The sequence below is a fragment of the Anopheles darlingi genome, chromosome 3 (genome assembly GCF_943734745.1).
Source record: "Anopheles darlingi chromosome 3, idAnoDarlMG_H_01, whole genome shotgun sequence".
NCBI classification, from domain to species: Eukaryota; Metazoa; Arthropoda; class Insecta; order Diptera; family Culicidae; genus Anopheles; species Anopheles darlingi.
The window spans coordinates 36,764,318-36,787,802 of NC_064875.1; the positions used below are offsets into that span (position 1 = coordinate 36,764,318).

General features: G+C 35.8%; 2 protein-coding genes across 7 annotated transcripts in view; one reads left to right on the top strand and one right to left on the bottom strand.

Annotated features, from left to right (window-relative positions):
* Window positions 1-23,485, bottom strand: part of LOC125955125 (coiled-coil domain-containing protein AGAP005037) — a 28,664-nt gene that overhangs the window by 3,644 nt on the left and 1,535 nt on the right. For 2 of the 6 annotated variants that reach the window (XM_049686003.1, XM_049686004.1), the window contains 18 exons: window positions 22,811-22,861; window positions 22,593-22,720; window positions 22,143-22,513; window positions 21,922-22,069; window positions 21,785-21,847; window positions 15,928-16,012; window positions 15,633-15,725; window positions 15,435-15,555; window positions 15,210-15,308; window positions 13,578-13,732; window positions 12,878-12,946; window positions 12,002-12,085; window positions 11,846-11,908; window positions 11,472-11,752; window positions 9,743-9,915; window positions 9,487-9,669; window positions 9,243-9,339; window positions 119-241 (listed from right to left, as the gene is read on the bottom strand). In XM_049686003.1, coding sequence (XP_049541960.1) covers window positions 119-241; window positions 9,243-9,339; window positions 9,487-9,669; window positions 9,743-9,915; window positions 11,472-11,752; window positions 11,846-11,908; window positions 12,002-12,085; window positions 12,878-12,946; window positions 13,578-13,732; window positions 15,210-15,308; window positions 15,435-15,555; window positions 15,633-15,725; window positions 15,928-16,012; window positions 21,785-21,847; window positions 21,922-22,069; window positions 22,143-22,513; window positions 22,593-22,720; window positions 22,811-22,861 — 2,387 coding nt within the window. Of the gene's footprint in view, window positions 1-118; window positions 242-7,062; window positions 7,107-9,242; window positions 9,340-9,486; window positions 9,670-9,742; window positions 9,916-11,471; window positions 11,753-11,845; window positions 11,909-12,001; window positions 12,086-12,877; window positions 12,947-13,577; window positions 13,733-15,209; window positions 15,309-15,434; window positions 15,556-15,632; window positions 15,726-15,927; window positions 16,013-21,784; window positions 21,848-21,921; window positions 22,070-22,142; window positions 22,514-22,592; window positions 22,721-22,810; window positions 22,862-23,485 lie in introns of all 6 variants that reach the window. The other 4 variants (XM_049686008.1, XM_049686005.1, XM_049686007.1 and 1 more) reach the window with 4 other exon arrangements.
* Window positions 18,243-21,768, top strand: LOC125955129 (uncharacterized). Its single transcript, XM_049686016.1, has 6 exons — window positions 18,243-18,724; window positions 19,594-19,741; window positions 20,050-20,143; window positions 20,241-20,361; window positions 20,516-20,740; window positions 20,830-21,768. The coding sequence occupies exons 1-6, from the start codon at window positions 18,467-18,469 to the stop codon at window positions 21,586-21,588; spliced, it is 1,605 nt and encodes a 534-aa protein (XP_049541973.1). The 5' UTR covers window positions 18,243-18,466; the 3' UTR covers window positions 21,589-21,768.

Genomic DNA, 23,485 nt, shown 5'->3' on the forward strand with positions numbered 1-23,485 from the left:
AAAATTGCAATCGAAAAATTGTCGCTCGATTGAAAAGTTTTAAACAGTATTCAATGTAAAATACCCTATTGTACACTATTTTACATGCTATTTATTTTGAATGAATTGTAATGCTTACGTCGTTAACACCATTTGGTGGCTTAGCAAATGTTTGTAATTCATCTAGCAGAGCATCGAGTGCGTTTTCTGGGGCGATTCCTCCACTGACAACGACTGTCCCCAGGCGGGGACTTGGGACTGGCTGTGTTCGTAAACAGCACAGTAAATTCGTTTTGTTTATGCATGAAATAGTACAATGGAGAACGTAGTTTACGCGATAATTAGTTTGTGTAAATGATATAGAACACGAAAGAAGAAGAAAGAAACAGGGAATATTGCCAAGAGGGAAAAAAAGGACAAAACAGGGCAATGGAGGTAAAAATTAAAAGAAAAACAAAGAAAAAGAAAAAAAATAAATGTAAATATATAAATATAAATATAAATACAAATAGAAATATATATATATATATATATATATATATATATATATATATATATATATATATATATATATATATATATATATATATATATATATATATATATATATATATATAGAGAGAGAGAGAGAGAGAGAGAGAGAGAGAGAGAGAGTTTTATAAACAATATAAATTAATTAATCCAGACGACACAAGTCATACACATTCTTTTTCACCCAATAATTACTCAAAGAAACAGTACTATTCAACAGCAGTGTAGGAAAGAAAAGAAACCAACATATTGAAGAAAATTCAACATATGAAAAAAAACCTGATTATTGATTATCACTTATGGAAATGGATCAAATCAATTTATTGTTTTAAAAATGCAATTTGTAAAAACCATTAATTTTAGGAGGGAATAACGTGCTTGTAATGTAGGAACGTAAAACATCATCATTTCAAAATGTGTTTTATGTCTATAAAGAAGACTGTGTTAACCATCCACTACTGATGATGAACAGCCAATTAGGAATCTTGAATCATGTTACGTCCGTTTTGAAACACTTTGTGAACATATGATGAAACTAATAAAGTCTCTAATAGAATTTGACCAATTCTACATTCAACCGACTTAAAAGCCAAACATATTTGTCTCGTTCTGTACATTTCATAATTTAAAGCTCAAAACTTAGCAATCCAATTATATGAAAAATTGGAAGAATATTAAACGTAAATCAGTCTTCAACATGAGTTTGTAAATTTCTCAGTTCATTTGTTGGTGTTACAGATATTACTGTATACATTGTTGGTTTGCTTTATATAGGTAATATATATTAAGGCAATAGCAATAGTTACTTCTGTAAAATGATTCAACTAGAATTAGTTTGAGATGCACATGGAAATATGAAAAGACAATATGAAATTGTATTACGGTTATGTATTTATGTGCGTTCTTAGATAAATAAAAAGGTGTATTCAATTGCAACTAAACGAATATGTTCAATGCTAATTTTAACAACATTTTATATCCATTCCCGATACAACATTATGCCTTTTTGATATGTTATGATTGTTTGCATGGTAATATAGGGGTTTATTGTGAAATTTGCGTAATTTTTTTAAAGGACAAAGTATAGACGAATAAAAGCTGCAATGGTGTACTATGAACAACTTGTTTGAAAAAGGTAAATTAACGTCTAGGCATCGACAGAACCTTGTCTGGTGAACATTTCAGGCGAATTTCAGAATAGAACCCATAATGCATATGTTGTTACAGATACGGAAACAAACATTATCTTTTATTTGACACTAGCAACATTTGCTTTCTAAATTTGGAAGTAAAACGTGGAGCAAGAAGCTAAATTTAAATAAAACTAAAAGGTGGCCCAGAATAGATGTCACTAGAGTAAAAAGTATTTTTTTCAAAACTAGGAACCAACATTCAACCAACTATTTTAAATTATATTGATACACCTATCATAAATTTAAATATATTTATATTAATTTATATTTATTACTAGCTGCCCCGACAGACTTCGTACTGTCTTTGATCGGTCGTGGGTTTATCGTAAACAGGAACTTGATATAATTTTATCTATTCCATAATTTGGTCGTATTCGATTTATCAATGAACCAAATCAATAGCTAGGTCAGTTAGTGATATTGGAAATAGAGATGCGACGTGATTGTAAATGTGACCTGGAAAGTTAACATGATGTTTGAATTTTAAGGCTTTGCTTTACGCGCCAAATGATGTCATTTAGAACCACGAATTATATTTTCCCAAGTTTTTTTATAAAATATTTTGACTTTAGTGTTCGGCATGTACATACCCCGTTAAGTTCAAATGCTGTGTATTTAACGGCATGACAATACGATACACTTGATCCATTTTTTCGCTATTCAGCTTACGATGATTTACATAGTCACATGGTAGATCATAACTAAAAGCACCGCACTTCAAATCAACTCAAACGTCGATCGATCAGATCGAGGGTCTTTCTTTTCTCTAGGACATTCTCGGTGATCATTCCAATCGCAAGTTGTTCTTGATAGATAGGATATGTTGGTATTGCTTTCTGTTATTATTCGGTTACTGCTGCTTTATATGTTTGTGCATGCAATTCCGATCGTTTACCATTCATAATCCGATACGTTGAAAATTGTCAATGATAAGAGGCACGTAAATCGATAGTCGAAAATTAATATAATTCAATTGAAATATTTCACAACTGAATAAGTTTTTGTTATTGTGTCATGTAAATTGATTTGGGAAAATTAAAGCAACTTCTTAATTAACTCATGACTTAACTAAACTTAAGCAATTGTTAAGAAAATTAAAACCAACAATAGACACAACAATAAAAAATGGTAACGCAGCATTGCCGGTCCCATGGTTATCATTCCACCCTAGCCGGGCTCCCTTTCTCTCTCTCTCTCTCTCTCTCTCTCTCTCTCTCTCTCTCTCTCTCTCTCTCTCATGTATTGGTCTCATTTTTAAAATTATTATTCATGAATTAAACGCAACTATCTAACCTTCCCACCCCTCACTCTGCTCTGCAAGATGTACGGAATGGAGGGTGTTGATTGTGGATAGGTGAAAGAAGCAAGTAAAAGAGTATTAAGTGAATCCAATCGATTTAGAGACCATCAAAACCTAGGAAACGATACCCATATTGCCCTAGGACGTATTTTAAGGATTGGGGTTGTATGGAAGCTCCCCTTTCCCCTCATCCGATGTAGACCAAATTTTGTCCCATAGTTTCTCAGATGACCATCAACAATTGTGCAAGTTTTAATGGTAATCGGTTCATAACTTGCGGAGTAATTAATGTTTTTAACAATCAAGTGTTAGAGAAGGGCATGAAGGAAGGTAGCGGGGGGTTTCTAACCATGCCTATAGCACTCACCGGCCCCAAAAACCCCCACATACCAAATTTGGAGACAATCGGTCCAGTAGTTTCGGAGTCTATACCGGACATCCGGACAGACACATTCATTTTTATATATATAGGCCCCTATTGCGATTGTCTTGTCTCGTTTCCAAGACAAACGTCAGTCTGGTGTCGGTATTGCGAGTGTCTTGCTTGACACCGATTTCTGTCTTGGAAACGAGACTCAGCTGTCTTGTACTCAAAGCTACCAGACTGGGAGTCTGCCAAACAAGACTGCGATTTAAGATTACCGTAACAGTTTTTTGTTTAGCAGACTGGCGGTTGATTTGGAAGAATTTAATGGAATTAATCAATAACCTATTACCAGTAATCGATTATGTTCAATTGCACGAAATGGCACATTTTCTGAGAACCATGTAATGGGCTCAAACCTCAGCATTTGCTTTCGTGACGATCGAGTTCCTGAATAAAAATGCATCAGAGATTGAGAATAATTGAACAAATATTGTACGATTGAAAACATTTTTTTGATGAATTAAAACACGTTAACGGTAAGGAAACTCAAACTGCGCACGATTGTTTACAAACAAAGCTGCGATTTTGATGGCTTTTGACAGCCAAATGAACACTTGTTCATTCAAGTGTTCATGCGACTCTCGCAATACCGATTTTAGACAACCAAGACTCGGCGGTTTTTGCCAGACAAGACTGGTCGAGTCTTGTCTTGGAAACGAGACAAGACAATCGCAATAGGGGCCATAGATGTATAGGCCCCTATTGCGATTGTCTTGTCTCGTTTCCAAGACAAACGTCAGTCTGGTGTCGGTATTGCGAGTGTCTTGCTTGACACCGATTTCTGTCTTGGAAACGAGACTCAGCTGTCTTGTACTCAAAGCTACCAGACTGGGAGTCTGCCAAACAAGACTGCGATTTAAGATTACCGTAACAGTTTTTTATTTAGCAGACTGGCGGTTGATTTGGAATTTTTGGTTGAATTTAATGGAATTAATCAATAACCTATTACCAGTAATCGATTATGTTCAATTGTACGAAATGGCACATTTTCTGAGAACCATGTAATGGGCTTAAACCTCAGCATTTGCTTTCGTGACGATCGAGTTTCTGAATAAAAATGCATCAGAGATTGAGAATAATTGAACAAATATTGTACGATTGAAAACATTTTTTTGATGAATTAAAACACGTTAACGGTAAGGAAATTCAAACTGCGCACGATTGTTTACAAACAAAGCTGCGATTTTGATGGCTTTTGACAGCCAAATGAACACTTGTTCATTCAAGTGTTCATGCGACACTCGCAATACCGATTTTAGACAACCAAGACTCGGCGGTTTTTGCCAGACAAGACTGGTCGAGTCTTGTCTCGGAAACGAGACAAGACAATCGCAATAGGGGCCATAATATGGATCACATCGGTCATCATTTACACTGTATAGTTTTTGCAAATACGCACCGATACTACGAATTTTACTAAAAAATCTTGACCGAACCATGACTGAAACTTAAATGGACCAATTTGAGTTCATTGTTGTCTTTGTGTTGCAGCACACAAGTCAAATAAAAGAAAGCAAAACGGTTAAGATTCGTTAAAGATTGTATCCATCAACCAGTGGAGAATTCAGGTAATTTTTTCGCAAATCATACCATGTTGTTTTATGAGCCGGAAGAGATCCAGCAGAAAAACTGACTGATCAACTGACTGGAGCGGACGTTAGGCGTACTGCCTGATCACAGTCATCGAATGCTGGGTATTGCGTGATTACGGATAGATACACTTCCACTAAACCCAGTTTTTTGGGGGCATGGCTATTTCCGGGAGTATCTCCTTCGTATAAGGGCCTCCTTACAACTGTTCCCTACATGCGTGGGGATGGTGGAGTCATCGGAGTACGTCTTGTTCCACTGTCCCAGGATAGACGACGCTCAGAATAAGCTTCGTGAGATCTTAAGAAAAAGGTCTGTCCGGAGATATGCGGAAACCAGGAGGCGTTTGATTTTTGCCTAGGTTCATATATAATGTATTCCACTGTTCTTTTGAAATTAAAAAGGCCTCTTGCAAGTACGACTTGCGATACCGTGCCAGATCAATTGATTCTTACTTATGTTGAATACAGCTCGCTTTTGCCGTGCCGTAAAAAAATGTACTCGATGTTTGTTATATGTTTTAAATTCATCGTAGTCCTAGCCATTTACTCTTTTCGTGGTTCGGTTCCCTAGGGGAACAGATTTTTTTTTAATGTTTTGATTATCTTAAGTACAACTACCACTAAATTAGGCTATGCACCGACGAATTTGCTCCTGTATGCATGAATCGTTCTAATGGGCTTTCTGCAGCTTCCTTTGTGCACTATATATTACGATCATGGACTCTTTCATCTTTTTCTATATAATATAGTCAAATCTTAGATGTAGCACTGTACAAATTTGTCGACTAGACCTGTACAAGGTCATCCATACATGCAGCGAAATGGAAACAAATAATGTCCTGTTCTGGCAGTCTAAAAACATGAACTAAAAACTGATAGTATGATTTTTTTTGGCTAGAAATGACCATATAAATATAACAATCGTAATAAAACCGTGAACATTGATTAATTACTATTACATTAAACTATTGACTTCATGACTTTTGTTGAAATATTGAAAAAGTGTTCTTAACTTATAATCTTTGGCAAATTTTGGTTTCCGTGTATTGTACAAAACGATCAAAATCCATAAAAGCGCAATCTTGCTGCCGTATCTACATGAAGCAAACTATCCAAGTCTGCACGATGCATAATGCTCCATCTTTAACTAACAACAAAGAAATCAAACATTGTTTTATCATGGATGCAACATAACAAACGAATAATAGCCAGAATGGAAATCAATATTTGTTTAATCATAAGACGAAAAAAAAGGATCAATCTTAAAACGAATATAAATCGAGGAATAAGGACAGTAGACAAAACCAATCAGTTAAGTTGATTGTGAGGTTTATAAAATATATACATGGGTCTTGTATACGCCATGTTGTTTTGTGTTCATGCTTTTGTAATAATGAGAGTGTTTTAGTATTTATAACCCACAACAAACGCTTAGCGGAACAAATTAATTATAATGATAATAACATGCATAAACTGAACAAATCGATAATAATTTGTTCGCTCACAAATATAATACATATATCAAAATCCAAAACGCTGGAGACATGTAATACCAAGGAGATAGATTATCATATGATAGAAGATCGTATCCGGGCGAACGAGTCCAAGCACCAAAAACGAGGGTAGCTTAAAGCGAAACAATTTATTATGAATCTAGAAAGAATAAATCAGATAGCATCAACGAACAAGGATTGGAAGAAATTTGAAATTTTATTGCAAAATTTGAGCATTATGATGGAAGATATATCCTTGCAGAAGTTAAATGTGCTTGTAATGTATATATGTGCAAACTTGTGTGAAATTTAGGTGTTTGACGAATGGTAATCGTGTATCAATCGTAATGTGAATAACAGTAGAAGTTCGTGTGAAGAAAATAGAAAACTATTGATTTTGTTACATCAATTTATAGATATTTTGAATATAATGCTCTTGGTCATAATGTACAGACGAGGAACAAAGTTTGATGAAATCATACAGAAAAACGTTCGAAAGGAAAAGACGAGACTATTTGTATGTTATTTAGGAAAGAGCATAAATTACTCATTGATCGCCTCTTTGAAGTTAGAACTCCATCGCCAGTTGAACTATAAAACACAAAATTATGAATGCACATTTTAGCTTTACTTCATATCTAGCAGTAACGAATTCGCATTAGAGTATGGACAATTTAAATCAATAAAGATTGGGTTGGATAGCAAGGAAGGGAGCTAAAACGGCTGCCTTAGTTCTAGTAGAGTACAGTCTCCAAATTCTTTTGAAAGTTTAGCTTAGTCATACTCGTATCAAGACGTAGTGGATTGATGTACGAATGGATACAAAGTCTAGTGGAATATTGTAAAAAGCTTTAGAGAGAGAATGAGAAACTGCTGTAAAGAATGAGCAAGAAAAGCTCACAATAACACATCTAAGGCAGGTGTAAACATCAATTCCTCCCTTCAAGCTATTAGCAGAATAGTCAGCAGGGATTTTAGACATCGTTGTCGTTTATTTTGTTTCGGTTAGTAAGGCTGGTTAATATAAACAAAACGCACATTTAAGAATATTTGAAACATAAAATATAAATTACGAAAACACAATTACATAAACATATTTTAATTATTCTTGTGGCCCTATGCAATGCACTATTGAAAAAAGACTCTTTTTACATATCTAAGAACGGACGAGCCGTATGTTTGACTATTGAAAAACGACTTGAGTTATAATAACCTTGGATTAGTCATATCTACTTTTTAGGAACTCTTTTACTTGAATGGGATTTAGCAAATATAGGCACGTATGTTTCTTGTTGTAAAAGCATGTACTTTTATATATACAAACGATATGCAAAGTGCATCTTAATCATGCTCGTGGCTTTCAACAAAAAATTAAAAAATGATCTTTTGCAATTATCGTTAATGGGTGAATAAAATGCAGACAAAAAAAATATCAAGTCGTAAAAAATATTTATTGTTCGGTTTGACGGTTTCTTTTTTTAACTCATCGAGCCTCTTTTTATTCGATTTTCTTATGTTTTACAAGAAACCCCTAGGACATAAAAATAGCTCATCCGTCATAACATATGCTAGAAAACAGCGTGGATCGAAATATTCTTATATGTTGTTTTTGCAATGGTACCACAGTGATTGTATATCATTGCAGTATCATGTGGGTGTGGGCTATCTAATGAAAAACAAAGAAACTTGGTATTCATTGTAGCAATCATTTTCCAATGGAAGCAATTAGTACATAAAGTTATCGGAGCTGAAAGGCGTGAATAAAAACAAATAAATAATTATAGAAACTAACTATTCATACTAGGCTCTTTGGCGCAATTATAAAATTAAATACAAGCAAACGAATGATATATGCAATAATCAATTTTAGGTTTTCTAGAAATTTCGGCTTCCTACCAATACTAGCTAAGGTTGTCGATTCCATAATTTTCGCAATTTACGTAGTAAAGATAAGGTGAATGACGAATCATGCACACTAAAGGTGTCATGCGGAAAAAATAGTAAAGTTTGACAAACACAACATATTTTAATATACCATCATTTGGAAAATAAATATTATATTCATTAACTTTCATTGTCCTCATTAATAACAATTACCAACTGGACCTGACCTCATGGGAAAATTATGAAAACGTTTATTTACTAACAGCATTTACTAGTCGTTCATTTGTAATTCTAAATTTTTTCTTATCGTAAAAGGAAAACTGTTGTATCTATCGAGATCAATACAACTGGCTCGTTTGCCCTTTATAATCCAGCTTTTTCCATTTCCATATTTGGGACAAATTTTTATGACGAGGATATATAGTCAACAGACATACATCATTTGAGAAAACTTCAATTGCACACCCAGATGAAATGTTTAAAGAAGGAATTACAGGGTAATGCAAGCCGATTTAATATACTATATAACAAGGAGAATATACAGGCACTGAATAACACATGGGATAAAACGGGGTATATGGAGGAAAAGACAATGAGTGAAGGAATAAGAGGATTTTGAATTATTAAAAAAATGTCGAAGCAGTACTAAAATAAAGGTTTCAACATAACAATAATCGTATAAGAAATTAATCTGAACAAAAAAATAACAAATAAGGCATAGAATAGCAAAGAAGGAAGTTTTATTAACTATAGTCGGTTTTTAATGCTAAGTTCGCTGTTTATAGATTGTCATTACAAGGAAGATTGTTTGATATGCGAAAGTGGTTCAAGCTTATCAATTACCTTATTAACGTTGTTGTGCGGTTCAGGCTGTTTCAGTATCTCTTCAGTGTTTGTTGTATCAGGGACAGGTAAGCGTTGTTCCTGGACGCTAGCAAGCCTTCTCATCATCAGTAATCATGGAACAAAGTCAACCATAACAAAATTAATCCTATGCGACTATTACACGTGTAGAATGCACACATGTCAAACGTAACGTGTAAGTTATCACACTCGCAATCTGTAAGGTATTATAAAACAATAGTACCTTTTTAGTGTTACAAGTGTTCCAGTTAGTTTTTTACAGCGCCTTAGGGCATTTTCCAAACGATCAGGCTCATCTTTCAGGAAGGTTTCTTCTTGACAAACACGGTCCATTTCGCTTGAGATCAGATTCCGCAATCCTTGTTGTAATACTGGAAATCGCATTTTCAGTTCCGCAACGGTTTTGCTAAAATTTAAGTATCTAGATTATGAATCGTTCTTCTCCAAGTCTACAGTAACCATTTCATATATTACAGTACCTTGCCCGACTAAGAACCAAAGCCATATCTTCAACTGCTACCATATTAACACGAGTTCGTCTATTAATTACTTCTCCACGTAAACCTTCTACAGATGATTCCAAGTCCGCTAAATCTTTCTCCAATCGTATAACTTCTTGCTTATAGATTTCTTCTTCCCTAGTAAGGTTCGTCTGTTTGGATAGGAATTTTCAAAACAATGTTGTTATTTTTCACATGGAACAGTTATATCTTACAACTTTCAAATATGTTCCAAGCCGCAATTCACAATGATGCACAATGCAACAATGAAAGTAATCTTTCTTAAAAGAGGAGCGATGAGAGTAAAAATAATTAGGAGAAAGTTAATCTTCCTTCTACCTTCTTTAAACATCAATAAGAACGGGACGATATGGTTTGTGTTTTTTATATTTAACCCTTTCTTTTTTTAAGAAAATTTGTTACCAACGTGGCACTGCATTAAAATGAGCTATGAATGTATCATGTATGAATAAACCGAAAAAACTCCAGGAGACGATTTTGCCATAAGGGGATCATTTGCATTGGTATGTAAACTCAAAGAAATTCTGAATAAATGGTCATTGTAGTCTTAAACCGTGTCCAGACGATGACGAATGTTGGAGAATTTCTCGACGAGAACTTCGCAAACAAACGTCATCCCATACAAATCCGGCGAGAAGTTATCGCGATAACTGCAATGCACGTGTAGAGAGCGAGCAAGCGAGAACGAGCGAGAACTTCTTTTGGAGCTGTCAAATCGTATGTAAACAGTAGGGCGAGAAAGTTATCGCGATAACTTTGTTGCTCGTCTGGACGGAGTTTTATAGATGAAATCATGTTCTATTTTATGGAAGACTAACTGCTTTACCCGGCTTCATACATATTTATGGTTTGATAAGAACTCTGATTGGTTTCCTTTCAGCGGTCCGCCTATCTTATCGTTTTTCTACCACGATATCATTGTAAAATCTAGACGTACAATCGCGTCAAACAGTGGAACATTAGCTTAAGAGTGTGGGGATAGTACAAGATGCCTTGCATAACAAAACATTAAGAAAGCTATTGTCATTCATTGGTTATAGATTAAGATCCTATAACCAGCAGTCATTCCACGGTTAACCAAATCCTCCATACTTCGAAGTGTGTCTGTAATGAATTATAACTTCGTAAAAACCATCAAACTATTGGGCACGAAGGGTCCGATATCAGGGGTAAAACTCTCAAAATTACTAACCCTACCTCTTTGAGTATTAACGATACAACAATCTAGGTTAGGTCTCTCTCTCTCCCTCTCTCTCTCTCTCTCTCTCTCTCTCTCTCTCTCTCTTTCGCTTTTTTGGCAGTACCGTTAAAAATACCTAATGAACAATTGATTTACCACCAACCTGCTTCAAAATGGGTGGAGTGGTGGGTGGTAGAGAGGCAAGAATCCTGGGAAAAGGATGTCAGATCATGTAATGGGGAATAATAAACTATGTGTGTAACAAGATGATCGGCCCGGTACATTTTGCGTGATACGCAAACGTATACACGCTAGTGGCACTTGCTTCTATTTTAAAGTATTCACCAAGATTCCATATTATTCCAGAGACTACAGGCTCCGCCAATTCGCAGAAGTGAATGATTAGAAAGTAATTCGCGTCAGCACGTGAAAGAAGAGGTACTTGCACACCCTTGCTCGCGCATGATAATTGCTCCCAACTTTTACACATAGTAGAGGTTTACTTACAAGTTCTTTGTCGCCTTGTCCCCAAACAAAACCGGTGCTAGATAGCAATGTAGCACGTATTCTCATGAAAGTATCCTTAATATCCTCTCGAACAGCAACTGCTTGTGTTTGTGTTAGTCGTCGAAGAGTACGCACATCCGTGCGAAGATCCATAGCCTTCTTCTGCAACCCGCGTAACTGATTATACACTTCAGGAGCGAGTGTTAGGTCGGTACGATACTGATTGCCTGCAATCATAACTAGGGGTTTTGGTGGGGGTGCAGGTTTCAAGCGGTCACGCTCTGATAAAAAATGAAAATATAACATCACTTATTGTATTATTTTAAATTTCATGCTTGCAACACCGAATAGTTGTAGGATTTTGAATAGCGAACCTTGCGAAGATGTTCTTGGTAAGGTAGATGATTTAATTGCAGGTTTTGGTGGTTTTGAATCCGCTTAAAATACATTCCAACGCATTTAGAACAAAATTATTTACTTAATCATTTCAGATTGGGAGGGCCGCCCGAAGCAACATTTGATTCGCTTACCAGAATGTTGTGGACTATGAGACTTAGGTACTCCTTGAATGTCGTCGCTAAACGAAACAGATTTCTCAAACGAAACCGATTTATCTGTAAACATTTAACATTAAATTCAAATATTACTCAATGAATGCACTTAATGCTGTATCATTGAAAAGAAAATATGGATATAGGATTTATTTATAGGATTCCTTCGTGTTAGCGAAAAGAAGTTATAGGGGCTCAAACTGTTATACTGCTTAACACAAAAAAAATCAAAAGCATAGAAAGAAGAATAAACATTTTAATTACTTTTTAAAAGTAATCGATTGTATATTCAAAGCATTCTTTCATTGTAACACAACAATGCAATAAACAATCACACACTATTGCCTGAAATTGTTTAGTACTTAAGCAAGCGCAGCGATGATTTTTATTATTTACAGCAAAATAAACAAATTTTCTATAAAGGGTCGTTACTCTACAAGCTCAACAATATCTATGAATATTTTTCATTACAGAGTCTTCCAAACTACCTTCATTGCTTGAAATATACTGAAAATAGTCAAAACAACCATGTGTTGACCATTTACTATTAACAAAGTGTCATGTAAAAAAAAGGGTGAGCCCGCGTTTGAGTATATAAAAACAATAATAAGGATGATTCAAATAAAAAATCAAAAGGTGAAGTGATACTTTTGATATTAAAAATGCCATTTTGTCTTGTTCGCAATGAAACGGGTCAAAATTCTAAGTGATGGAGGGTGAATGGAGGTAGTACCTCCATTTATGGGTAGTGGGGGAAGGGATAAAATGATGATAAAAATGGAATACGGACGATGGAATCAAAGAAGAAAAAAAGTGGGGTAGAGCATTGATAAAATTTCGAATGATCGAACTTACGACATGTTGATTTTCCCAATTTAGGCGGTTTGTCACGCGTGCAAATCGTACCATCTCCAGTAGTTTCAGCTGTATGATTAGTGTTTGTTGATCAATGTGGACGTGAAAAGATGTGTTTTGAAAGAAGAGGAATTATGCATCTATGAATGAATGAAGTACTAATACATAAATAATACTCGTGAATAGTGAATATTTCGAATTCTCGAAAGAAACGAAAAGCAAACGAACACCTTGCTTAAAATGTAAAAAATCGAATAGAAGAGTAACTGTTCAACTTTTGATTTACAGAGATGTTTTAAAAAATTGAACGACATACATAAACCCACAAATGATTTGAATGAACCTAACGATTCAGTCTTGAAAGCATAGCAAGAGCGTCTGACTTAGTTAAATTTATTACATATTTCTCATTCTGGATATATGTAAACAAAACCTACAACGACTTGAACACCTTTATCCTAATAAGCACTTATATGAGCGAAAAAAAATGCATGTAAGCATAGTCAAAAGACTATAATTTAAAAAAAGCAATTAAACAGTATTTTAACACACCGAACCAAATATTGAACTAAGGTATGTTTCAACCATCGTTTACACATTTGAACAATACACAAATTGAAACATTAATATACAAAAATGACATATAAAGTTTAAAGATCTAATATCAAAAAAAAACAACTACTTCGACATTGTAGCATACCATTTCGATATTGTCCAGGGATGTTTAGAATATTTGGGTTATTGTTAACTAATGGTATAGTTGGGTTTTGAGTCAGGGCCTTCTGCACCAGCCCTGTAAGGTTTGCTAACTGCCGTTCCATGTGTTCGACGCGTATTCTGTGGAGGTCTTCAGATCTGAAGAAAAGAAGCCAAGAAAAAAGAGTAATTTAATGGTTGGGAACATTTGGAATGCATGCATGCATGCATATCGTTTCTGATGCATCATATGCATTATGAAACTAAAAAACAGTTACAATTATCCCTTCAAAACTTTGTTGAAAAGAACATGCACAACTGTTTAAAAGAAAAAAGTGGGTAAATTAATTTAGGAATATTAAAGTACTGGAATATTCGAATGTATGGATTATTTAATATAATGGAGTCACTATTGAAGGCCTGCATATCATAGAATCGTTCTATTTTTATTCCTTATTTTTTCTAATTAATGGCGAGTTATATGTTTAACAAATATTGTTTTTGTTTTTTAAATATCAAACTATATATCTACCTATCTCTTAATGGGTTCATTGTCGCAACATTCCGCTTAAGCGAAGCGCGACGCGCGAAGAAGAAAACTGACTGTTATGGTAGGAGCATTTTGTGGTGAGCTGCGCATGTGAGAAGTCTGACTATTACAAATAGATACTTTGTTTCAATGACAAGCAATACTAGCATTAAATTTAAAACGAAAAGTGATTATTCCGAAAAGATATAAATATATTCATAAATAAAATATCTACATGGCCAATTGGGTTCAAAGTGTAGTGTTTTGGGGACTGTGGGTCACGATTCTGGGAATGATCGGAATCAATTCAAAGAACAAAAGCAACGTCCTAATCCAGTATGATGATCTGCTTCAGTGGAATGAGTATCACTACTTGCAAGGGCTTCCAACAAAACGATTGTTACATTTACAGCGTGTTATTAATCAGATTAAAAATAACTTTCGTAATAGTTCTGATCGTGTGTCTTTGGAAAGTCGTGAAATTTCGCAGGTCGATCGTTCTAAAAATTTGTTTCAGCCGCACATTGGTATAATCGGAAGAAGGTATTCGTTACGCCCGGGAAATTGTATTTATTCCTTTTATATATTTTTTTCATTTTCCATATTGCTCTTTGACAATTTTAAAGTTTTCCGGTAGAACAATGGGATTCGCAGCCATCTAAAATACAGAAAATCCTGCAAATCAGTATCACTGGTTTGGCTTTTCTAGCCTTTGCCGGATATTTATTGTGCATGATTGTGCAAGCCATCAAGAGCAAAGGTAAGTAAATACAGCAAAGTACAAAAGCCATATAAGCATAAAATAATATTGGCATCATGATATACTCATTTGTAGGCACTACATACTACCACCCAACAATTACTGGTACAGCAACGCTTACGTCAGCATTCAAAAAGAAAAGGCCATTCATGAGACGAAGACGTTATTTGTCCTACGTCACGGATACAGATACGCTCGGTCACTTTACTACAGATAATTTATATCGGATGTTAGTAACATTTGCCGAGTCGTATGTTAACTCACCAGGCATGTAGAAATAACTCAATCAAACGAGTGGAAACGCTACGTATCGAAGGAGAGGAAGAAACTATCAATACTGAACTCACCTTGTATGATCATACATTTGGTTTTGTACAACTCGAGGAATGCGGCCGACATTTTTCACACCATACATAGCATACTGGTCGTCTGCGATGGATATGTCCCTGAATTACCAAAAAAATGGGTCGTTTTAACAATCAAAACTATAAACCTACGACTTCGTTTCGTCCTTATATATGTTAAAAAAAAATAATAATCAACACTATGTTAATAATTAAACATGAAAATACCCTTGTTCTTCATCTATAATCGGAGCCACAGTAGTAGCACGAGTACCATACTGGCTATAGTATGGCTCTTCGTAAGCCCCCCTTGATGTTCCACTTCGCTCTGGGGAGCTCATGTAACCATCTGCCAATGGGAAGAGCGACCACGAGGTAAAATGAATTTGAAATAAACAGCGAAGAAAGTATTCAGCAAGCGCATACCTGGAATGTTGTACAACTGCTCAGTAGTGTATGGAATTGGAGCAGCTATGTTGTTGCGTGACCCATAAGAACGAATTGGTTTTGAAGAAACCCCTGAAGAATTAATACATAAAAAAATAATTATTTTTAATTAATTTAACAAACGAAATTTTTCCCTGTTCATTCAAGAAATTAAAACAAAAGCAGTTTTTATTCTTTAATTATTGATAGAATCAAAAAGTGTAAAATTTTCATGCTAAACGTCTTTTAGTGCATCTTTTTACTGTAAATGCAATCATTTGCATCATGGTCTTACCCATAGTTCCTTTGCTTCTGTCTGAATACATTCCTCTGGGTAAAGTTTGGGTAGTACCTACATAGTATGGGGTTTTCGTAGGCTGCTGTAAGTTGAAGGAGAGAAAAAGTACAATACACTTCCAAGCTCCGAAAATGTTCTTTGAATGGTTGGCTTAGTGGCAGATTAGCAGTTATCACAGTATTGAACATAATAAAGTAGAATTATGGTCATTGTGGTCCAAAAAAGCTCATTTTTAAAGACTTTTTTCAAAAAATTATCCATTTTTTTTAAATGTCATAATAATAACAACTTCAAAATGTTTGTTTTTTTTAATTTGCATTTTTTCAATTTTGAACACCCTTTTTGAAGTTGAAAAAGTAATGATTTTTACCATTTTACTAAAATATGAGCTTAATATAATTATAACAAAAAAAAACAACAAAAAGATTGATAAAAAAATCGAGGGGCACGTGGCAAATAGTGTACAGATTAAGATGCTTATGATGGTGAGGCGACTTATGATGGACAAAATTTCATATTGTCCTAATATTTATTTTATTTATTTTACGATGGGCACCGCCTTGAAATCGTAGGGTTTTATAACCCTGCTTCAAAGTAGCAATATGCTTTGAGCCATGAAAGAGCTATTTAAAAAAAATCAATAACTTTGTCAATTATGTTTCGATTGATCCAAAAAATTAACATAATACTCTTGACCTATTTATAAATATTATGACTTAGTCATTTTGTCACGGTCCTGTTTCCGCCTTGTGGGGATATTTGTAACTTAGCCAGTTAACCACCTTATCACTTACGAAACATTTTTTGTCATATCTTGCAACTATCAGCCAAAACACGTCTCATGGAAACCGTTATGGCCGATGAGTTAAAGAAATAAACAACAATAAACAAAAAACAAAAAATCAGCATCCATGAAAAATGTAAAAAAAAAATGTCTTAAAAAACTTAAGTATCTTAGCCGTCCGGAATATTAGGGCAATAGCGACCAATGTCATAAAACATAGCCATACATAGCCATATTTCTTAAAAACATTAAATGCAAAGTCCCAGTATGTGTTCATTGCACTTTCTTTTCTAAATAATATATGCTTTGTTAATCAATATTTTGTGTGAGGTACTAACTACACTTCGAGATAACCTGCATAATAGCAGTAGATAAACTTCTGAAGGAGGCCGTTAAGGAAAATAATACCCGTAGTAAATGATAAGATGATTGCAGATATTTGGCAGAATGACAACTTTACGATTTCTTCCATTCATTTTACGGCTCGTAAATCCCCTGATCGTTCCAGACGATTGAAGCTATGTGTATTATTTGAACTAGTTACATCAACCATCTTACGGATGCACTAGCGTAGAGCTACCCCCGGTTATATTTGTCTCGAACTGTTACATTCAGTCCTCCTTTATTGTTATGCTCACTGCATTCAGGTCGACTGCGGTGAACGAAACATTATGCTTTTGTTTACACAAAAGTTGTTGGTTTAATTTTTCTACAACAGCAATCATTTAACGTCTGTTATTATTCATATTAAATCGAATAATAACTATTACTATCAATGCGATCATCTTCCCATCATGTGTCTACACGAAGCGAATGTCTATGGTTTTGGATAAACATTCGGATCTTTTTTTTTTCATCTCAAAGTAGCAATTTGAGAAACAACGACCGACTTGGATGTCAGTTACATAACTAGATTGTTTCACTGCAAAGCTCTTCCATTCGGCCAGCTCCAATGAATGGGTTCAACATGTAGAGCAGTAGTCCTCTACTTTGTTTGCTTCTTACCAATGCGCGTAGCCGCAGCTTATTTCACTGATCCGAAAACTGGGTGCTGATTTTTTACGCATCGGTGACCGGCATTGCAAGGAACATATGACACCAATGGACACCGCTTTACGCGTTGTTTCGCAATAACTTAGACTAAGAACTAAGCAAGGACTGGAATCCGGAACGCACAAATCATTCGTTTGTACATATTTAGCACATCACCTCTAATAATATTATAACCTAACTAATAAGATAAATCTTTTGCCCAATCATGATCCAAAATCCAAATTTGAAGCAGTTTAAACTTAAATTTAAAAAATTAATTTCAAATGTTATTTATTTTTGATCATGTTTTCAAGACGATATTTGAAAAATCTGTAACTGCATGTCCCTCCATGGCATCATCGAAGCTTCAAGAAGGTGAGGTAGCTGGTTACGGTTACGGTTCAGCCATTCATCTACTTCCATCTCCATTGTTAATGCAAGCAGCTTGACGCCGCTCCTGGTAGGCTTCGTTGAGTGAACGGACTACCGTGGTGTTTCAGTAGTGGATCGGCTGCGGTAATGTGACGATCTTTCGCTTTATTTCTTATATTCGGTGTTATGTTGTGACCATTCGCCTGTTGCTTTAGTAAGGACAAGCAGTAGAGAGCAATTCGGCTAAGCTTCATCTGTGAAAAGTCTAGCAGTGCAACATACTGCATTCAGTAAACGTGGCTTTTACAATAGAAGTTTCACTGCATTGATTTCTAAACGGGCTGTGAAATGTTTCACCGTAAATTTGAAGTGGTTTGGCAGCAGAAACTGGCAATTCTTCTGTGTCTATTTATTTCGTCCTGCTCATCAAATCCGCAGAAAACTATCACAACCTACCATGGAAATTTGTTTCCTTCATTGGCAACTTCAGTAGTGGGAAGTGCTCCTAAGCTGTTGCTTCCAGAATCCGATTCATCTGAAGAACGTCGGATTCTCACAGGATCCGACTTCTTTTATTCCTCTTTGGATGATACTGCAGGGGGCCACGTAAGTAAAATCGGGGTTTCATGATACAATTGACTTACAAAAATACTCAATATCACTTATATCGCAAAGCGTTCGATTTTGTCCATTTGCATACCATGTTATTTTCTATTGAAGGTAGCGAAAGAAATATGTCGCATAGGTAAAAAAAAATGATTGAACATGGTATGATGTACACAACAATGCCGTTTGGTAAAAGATAGATCCTCCAAGAGCCTAGCAAGAAAGTATCAGAGTGATGAAAAGTCGGCGCAAAGTCCATGATGATGTAATATCTACCGACATACTCGGCGCATGTTGCGGACACGATAGTAATGGCAGGAGTTTTGCAACGAAAGCAATCATTACCGCACGTATGCCTTTGTATGTCTTGAGCAGTGTTGCAAGAAATCACATAAGGTGCACTTTGCGAAAGTAAATACTGCAAAATAGAAGATGGGCATGGGTGTATGAAATATAGAAAAGATATCTATGAAATTCAGTTTTTAAGGATTTTTTTTTCGAGGAATAATTCCAAGCATTAATTTCCATATAGTCATTATATGGAAAATAAAACTCACGGCAGAACAGGTTTTTGTATCAAGAATTCAAGAATCAATTCAAGGACTACAACCTTCCCACAAAGAGTGTACCATTCAAAGCGAACAACCTTCAAAGAGATATAAGTATAAAAAAATTTATGTGTTTTTTCACATATAAGGACGGACGAAACTAAAGGTTATTATGTGGTTACAAAAAAAATTAAACGCGTATGAAGTACTTAGAGCTCACGAAGCAATGAGCCAAGAGAAAAACATTCACAAATTTTTGTTTTTTTTCCTTAAATCATTGTCCTAACAAACCTAACATGATTTCTTCCATGCACTTTATAGGATGCATGCAGTTTTGAAAAATATGCATTTGATCACGATGGTACGGTGAAGTACGCGAACAAACTACCGTCCCTATCTCAGTTCACGCTATGCATGTGGATGCGATTCACTAATCACACAGGCGATCATACGATCCTCACTTATTCTGGTAAGTAGTGACCACGGCAGCTAATACTGTAATTCCCGTTATGCTACTTGGAAATATGTGTATTTATAAAATACAGTCAATCTGTTGCGTTCAATCTGATGCAATTGCTGTTGACTTATCGTTGTGCTAACCCACGTTTTGGCATGCCAACGTGGGCATGCCAAAGTGCCGACTGGCTAGCACAGGATTGCAAATTAGTTAGTTTTAGAGTTTGCAGAAGAAATGGGAATTCAAAAAAATGGTTCAACAATCTTCTTTTTCTGATCTGTTCATTTAACGTCAATTGTGGCTTGGAACTCATGAAACAGTCGACGATGAACCTCGAGAAATGCAGCTCTGGATTTCGAACAATGGCGGAATGAGCTATATAAGCCTTGCTGTTCATGGCCAATCACTATTCAGGTAAGAGAAAGGGTATTTCATGGAACCTCAAAGGAAGGAATGTAATTTTATATAATATCAGAAGCATCATGATAATAGCAAATGTCGATAAAAACAGGTTGAACTATCCATTCAAAATGCGAAAGTGGCACCATGCGTGTGCGTCTTGGAATGGAAAGACCGGCGAATGGCAGCTTTGGATCAAATCAGAGCGTGTAGGGCGCGGATTCCATAACCGGGTGAGTCAAAACTGGTTCCAGTGTCCTTGAAACACCATGCAGAGTGTTATGTTTTTTCTGGGTACAATTTTTGATAATCGTAGTTGCATTTACTCTGTGAGACATACTCTTACTTCATAAATGTGCTTTCCTTCTTACCTTTCATTTTAACCAGCTGGTTGGTTATGAAATTAGACCTCATGGAACACTGTTCTCCGGAGGACCTTCCATTACCGGTCCGACTGACATTGGTCTACATTTCGAAGTAACGGCAGTCCAAATCTACAAAGTTGCCTTAAGTGCTGGTAAGGCACATCGCGATCATAAACATCATCATGTGCATCATTTTGACATCAACGGTGGAGAAGTTACTTCCCCTACGCCTAGTACACCTGTGACGGTATGTTTCTGGCATCGAGTTCTAGTTACTACTAAGGAATTTTGTGGCGTAACTATTCATGTGAAACCTCATTTTCGTTCTTCCTAAAGACATCGCCACAGTCTGCGAACCCACTTTTGGCAAATGGGCAAATTCCAACACGTGTTAAGATCAATCTTGCTAATGGACAACAGAATAGCGGAAGCCTTGGCATTCCAACGAAAGGTCTGCCTTCGCAATTGGTTGGGGGATTCAGCCCCTCCACTGGCACCGTAACAACCAACTTCGTTAATGGTCAATTCAGTACTGGAGGTCGGTTGCTGCAAGAGCAACTAGTATCCGGCAATGTGATCAACCACTTCCCAAATACCATTCCATTGTCATTGCCAACATCTGTCAAGAGTGCCTCAACTAAGTTTTCATTCCCGGACACCACTTCATTCACTGACATATCCGGTAATGACGGAGCATATTCGATCGTACAACTTCCGACTGATGCTACAGCTCGGAAGCTTTTTAAACGGCAAACGAAGGACACCCCTGCAGACGATACAAAAACTAAGCGAGACGTCGTGCAGCTTCACGATGGTTCATTACTACAGAGTTCGGAATATATATTCGATGGCTTGGCCGATTTCGGTTTGCCAGATTTCAAGAATAAGGTTGGTCGAGAGACCGATATAGAGGATGAAATTCGAGAACATGATAAAGAACCCGCTGAGGAGGAAGTGAAAGCAGTACTAAACATCTGTACCAAATGCACTCCAGAACCATTTGCGAAAGCCCTAGTGTTTGCTTGGAAAGATGCATCAATAGAACTCGATGGAGCTCTACAGGCCAAGGCGTCCACTCACTGTGGCCATTTTTAGGACAGCATTTTTTGTGAATCGTGTACCCCTCAAGGTACTTTTTCTCGCAATGCCAACACAATAGAATGGATGAAATACCTCAATCAGTACATTATTAGAATATTTACGAAAGCCATAACCAGGGACAGTTTAAAAGTGTATATATTGATAAATGTAATAAATGATCAATTGTTAATACAAATTGCCTTAAATTTACCTTGCTTTTATGAATGTGCTGATGCTGAAATTCTGAGTCGAATTCCGGTTCACTGAAGTAATTCTGAAATTGATGTAAAAATATGATGAAGCACATGCGGAGAGATGTTACGGTTTATCCCGCGTTCCTGTTGTTACCTGTTCCTGATCCCATTGGCTGGAGATAGGGGCCGGTTGAAGTGGCTGTGGAATATTTTGTCCACCTGGCAGTACTTGTGGGGCACTAACTTCGTTTGATTCAAACAGCCGCAACACCGACCTATCACGAATTTCACGGAGGTGTGATCTTATAAAAAAAGAAATCCAATTAAACGTTAGGATATCAGTAATCCCATTTCACGATTTCCGTAGAGCAATACCTAACATCCTCCAACTCATAGAACATGTCTTTGCTTGAATCATGTATGTAGATCTTCACATTGGGTCCTTCAAGATACTGCATGGTCAACTGACGAGGAAAGGAACGTACAAACAGTGCGCGTACTGTATCGATGGAAGTAATCTCGTTAGGCAGCAGGGCTCGCTTCGTCTCCGACCGGTATTGCAGGAATACAAGTCCCAAGGGTCGTTCTAGCGTTTTGGAAGGCGTTCTAACAACCGGCAATGATGATCGTTGCTTTCCTCCTCGACGAAAGCCTGTACTAGCCGTTTCAGCCTCGGACATAATACCGGGATCATCGTCAAATAGAGGGCCCTGATTTGTTGGGGTGTAAACACGCATTTGTGGATTCTGTAATTAGACAACGTTTAAATAGTGTGGATCCAACACATTCGTCATTTAAAAATTCGGTTCTGTAAACAATATTTACCTCAAAGTCAAGCGATCTTTGTATGTTCGGCGCCTGCGTTTGAGCTTGATATTGCAGCATATCTCCTCCAAGAGTGTGTCGGCGGGGATCCTCGCGACCTCGTGCCGATCGTCGCCTATCATCTCCTCCTTTCATTGGCACCGACAATTAATCAAAGCCGCAGGTAAGATCGTATATTCAGTCAATGCATTCAAGAGATCTATTAATCTGTCGATTACCTTGATCGTTGGGTTGGTTTCTGTTACTTTTATCATTTTGCCAGTCATCCTCTGCAAATTGTATTAGATAGAAAAATGCATCGTACAGTTTATTAATGTGATAGAACTACTACGAATATGTTAAATTTTCGCCGTATACAAAAGCGCTGGTTTCTTTGGAAAATTTAATCCGAGCTCCCCGATATAAGGATTCAGCAGGATCAATGCATACCTTCTCAGTTTATAATTTATAATTTATTTTAAATAAATACGGCTCCGTCCGTAATTCATCAATAAAAAAAGTTAAAGTTCTTTCTTTTCCATCTTTGTCATAACTTTATGTCGTTTTCTTTTATTTAAGTCATTTAAAAACTGAATTGAACTACTTTTTCAAATATTAAATATTATGTTAGAATTACAAGCCTCTATGAATAAGTGATAGTTTATAACAATACCGCTATTGTAGCATATTGGAAAATTCTAGCATAATTTATTTAAGATAAATACACATACACCAGTTACCTTTTATTTTCAGTAAGACATAAATAATTCATATATATATATATATATATATATATATATATATATATATATATATATATATATATATATATATATATATATATATATATATATATATATATATTTATATATTTATATATATATATTTATATACTAAATAATTTTAATGTTTTT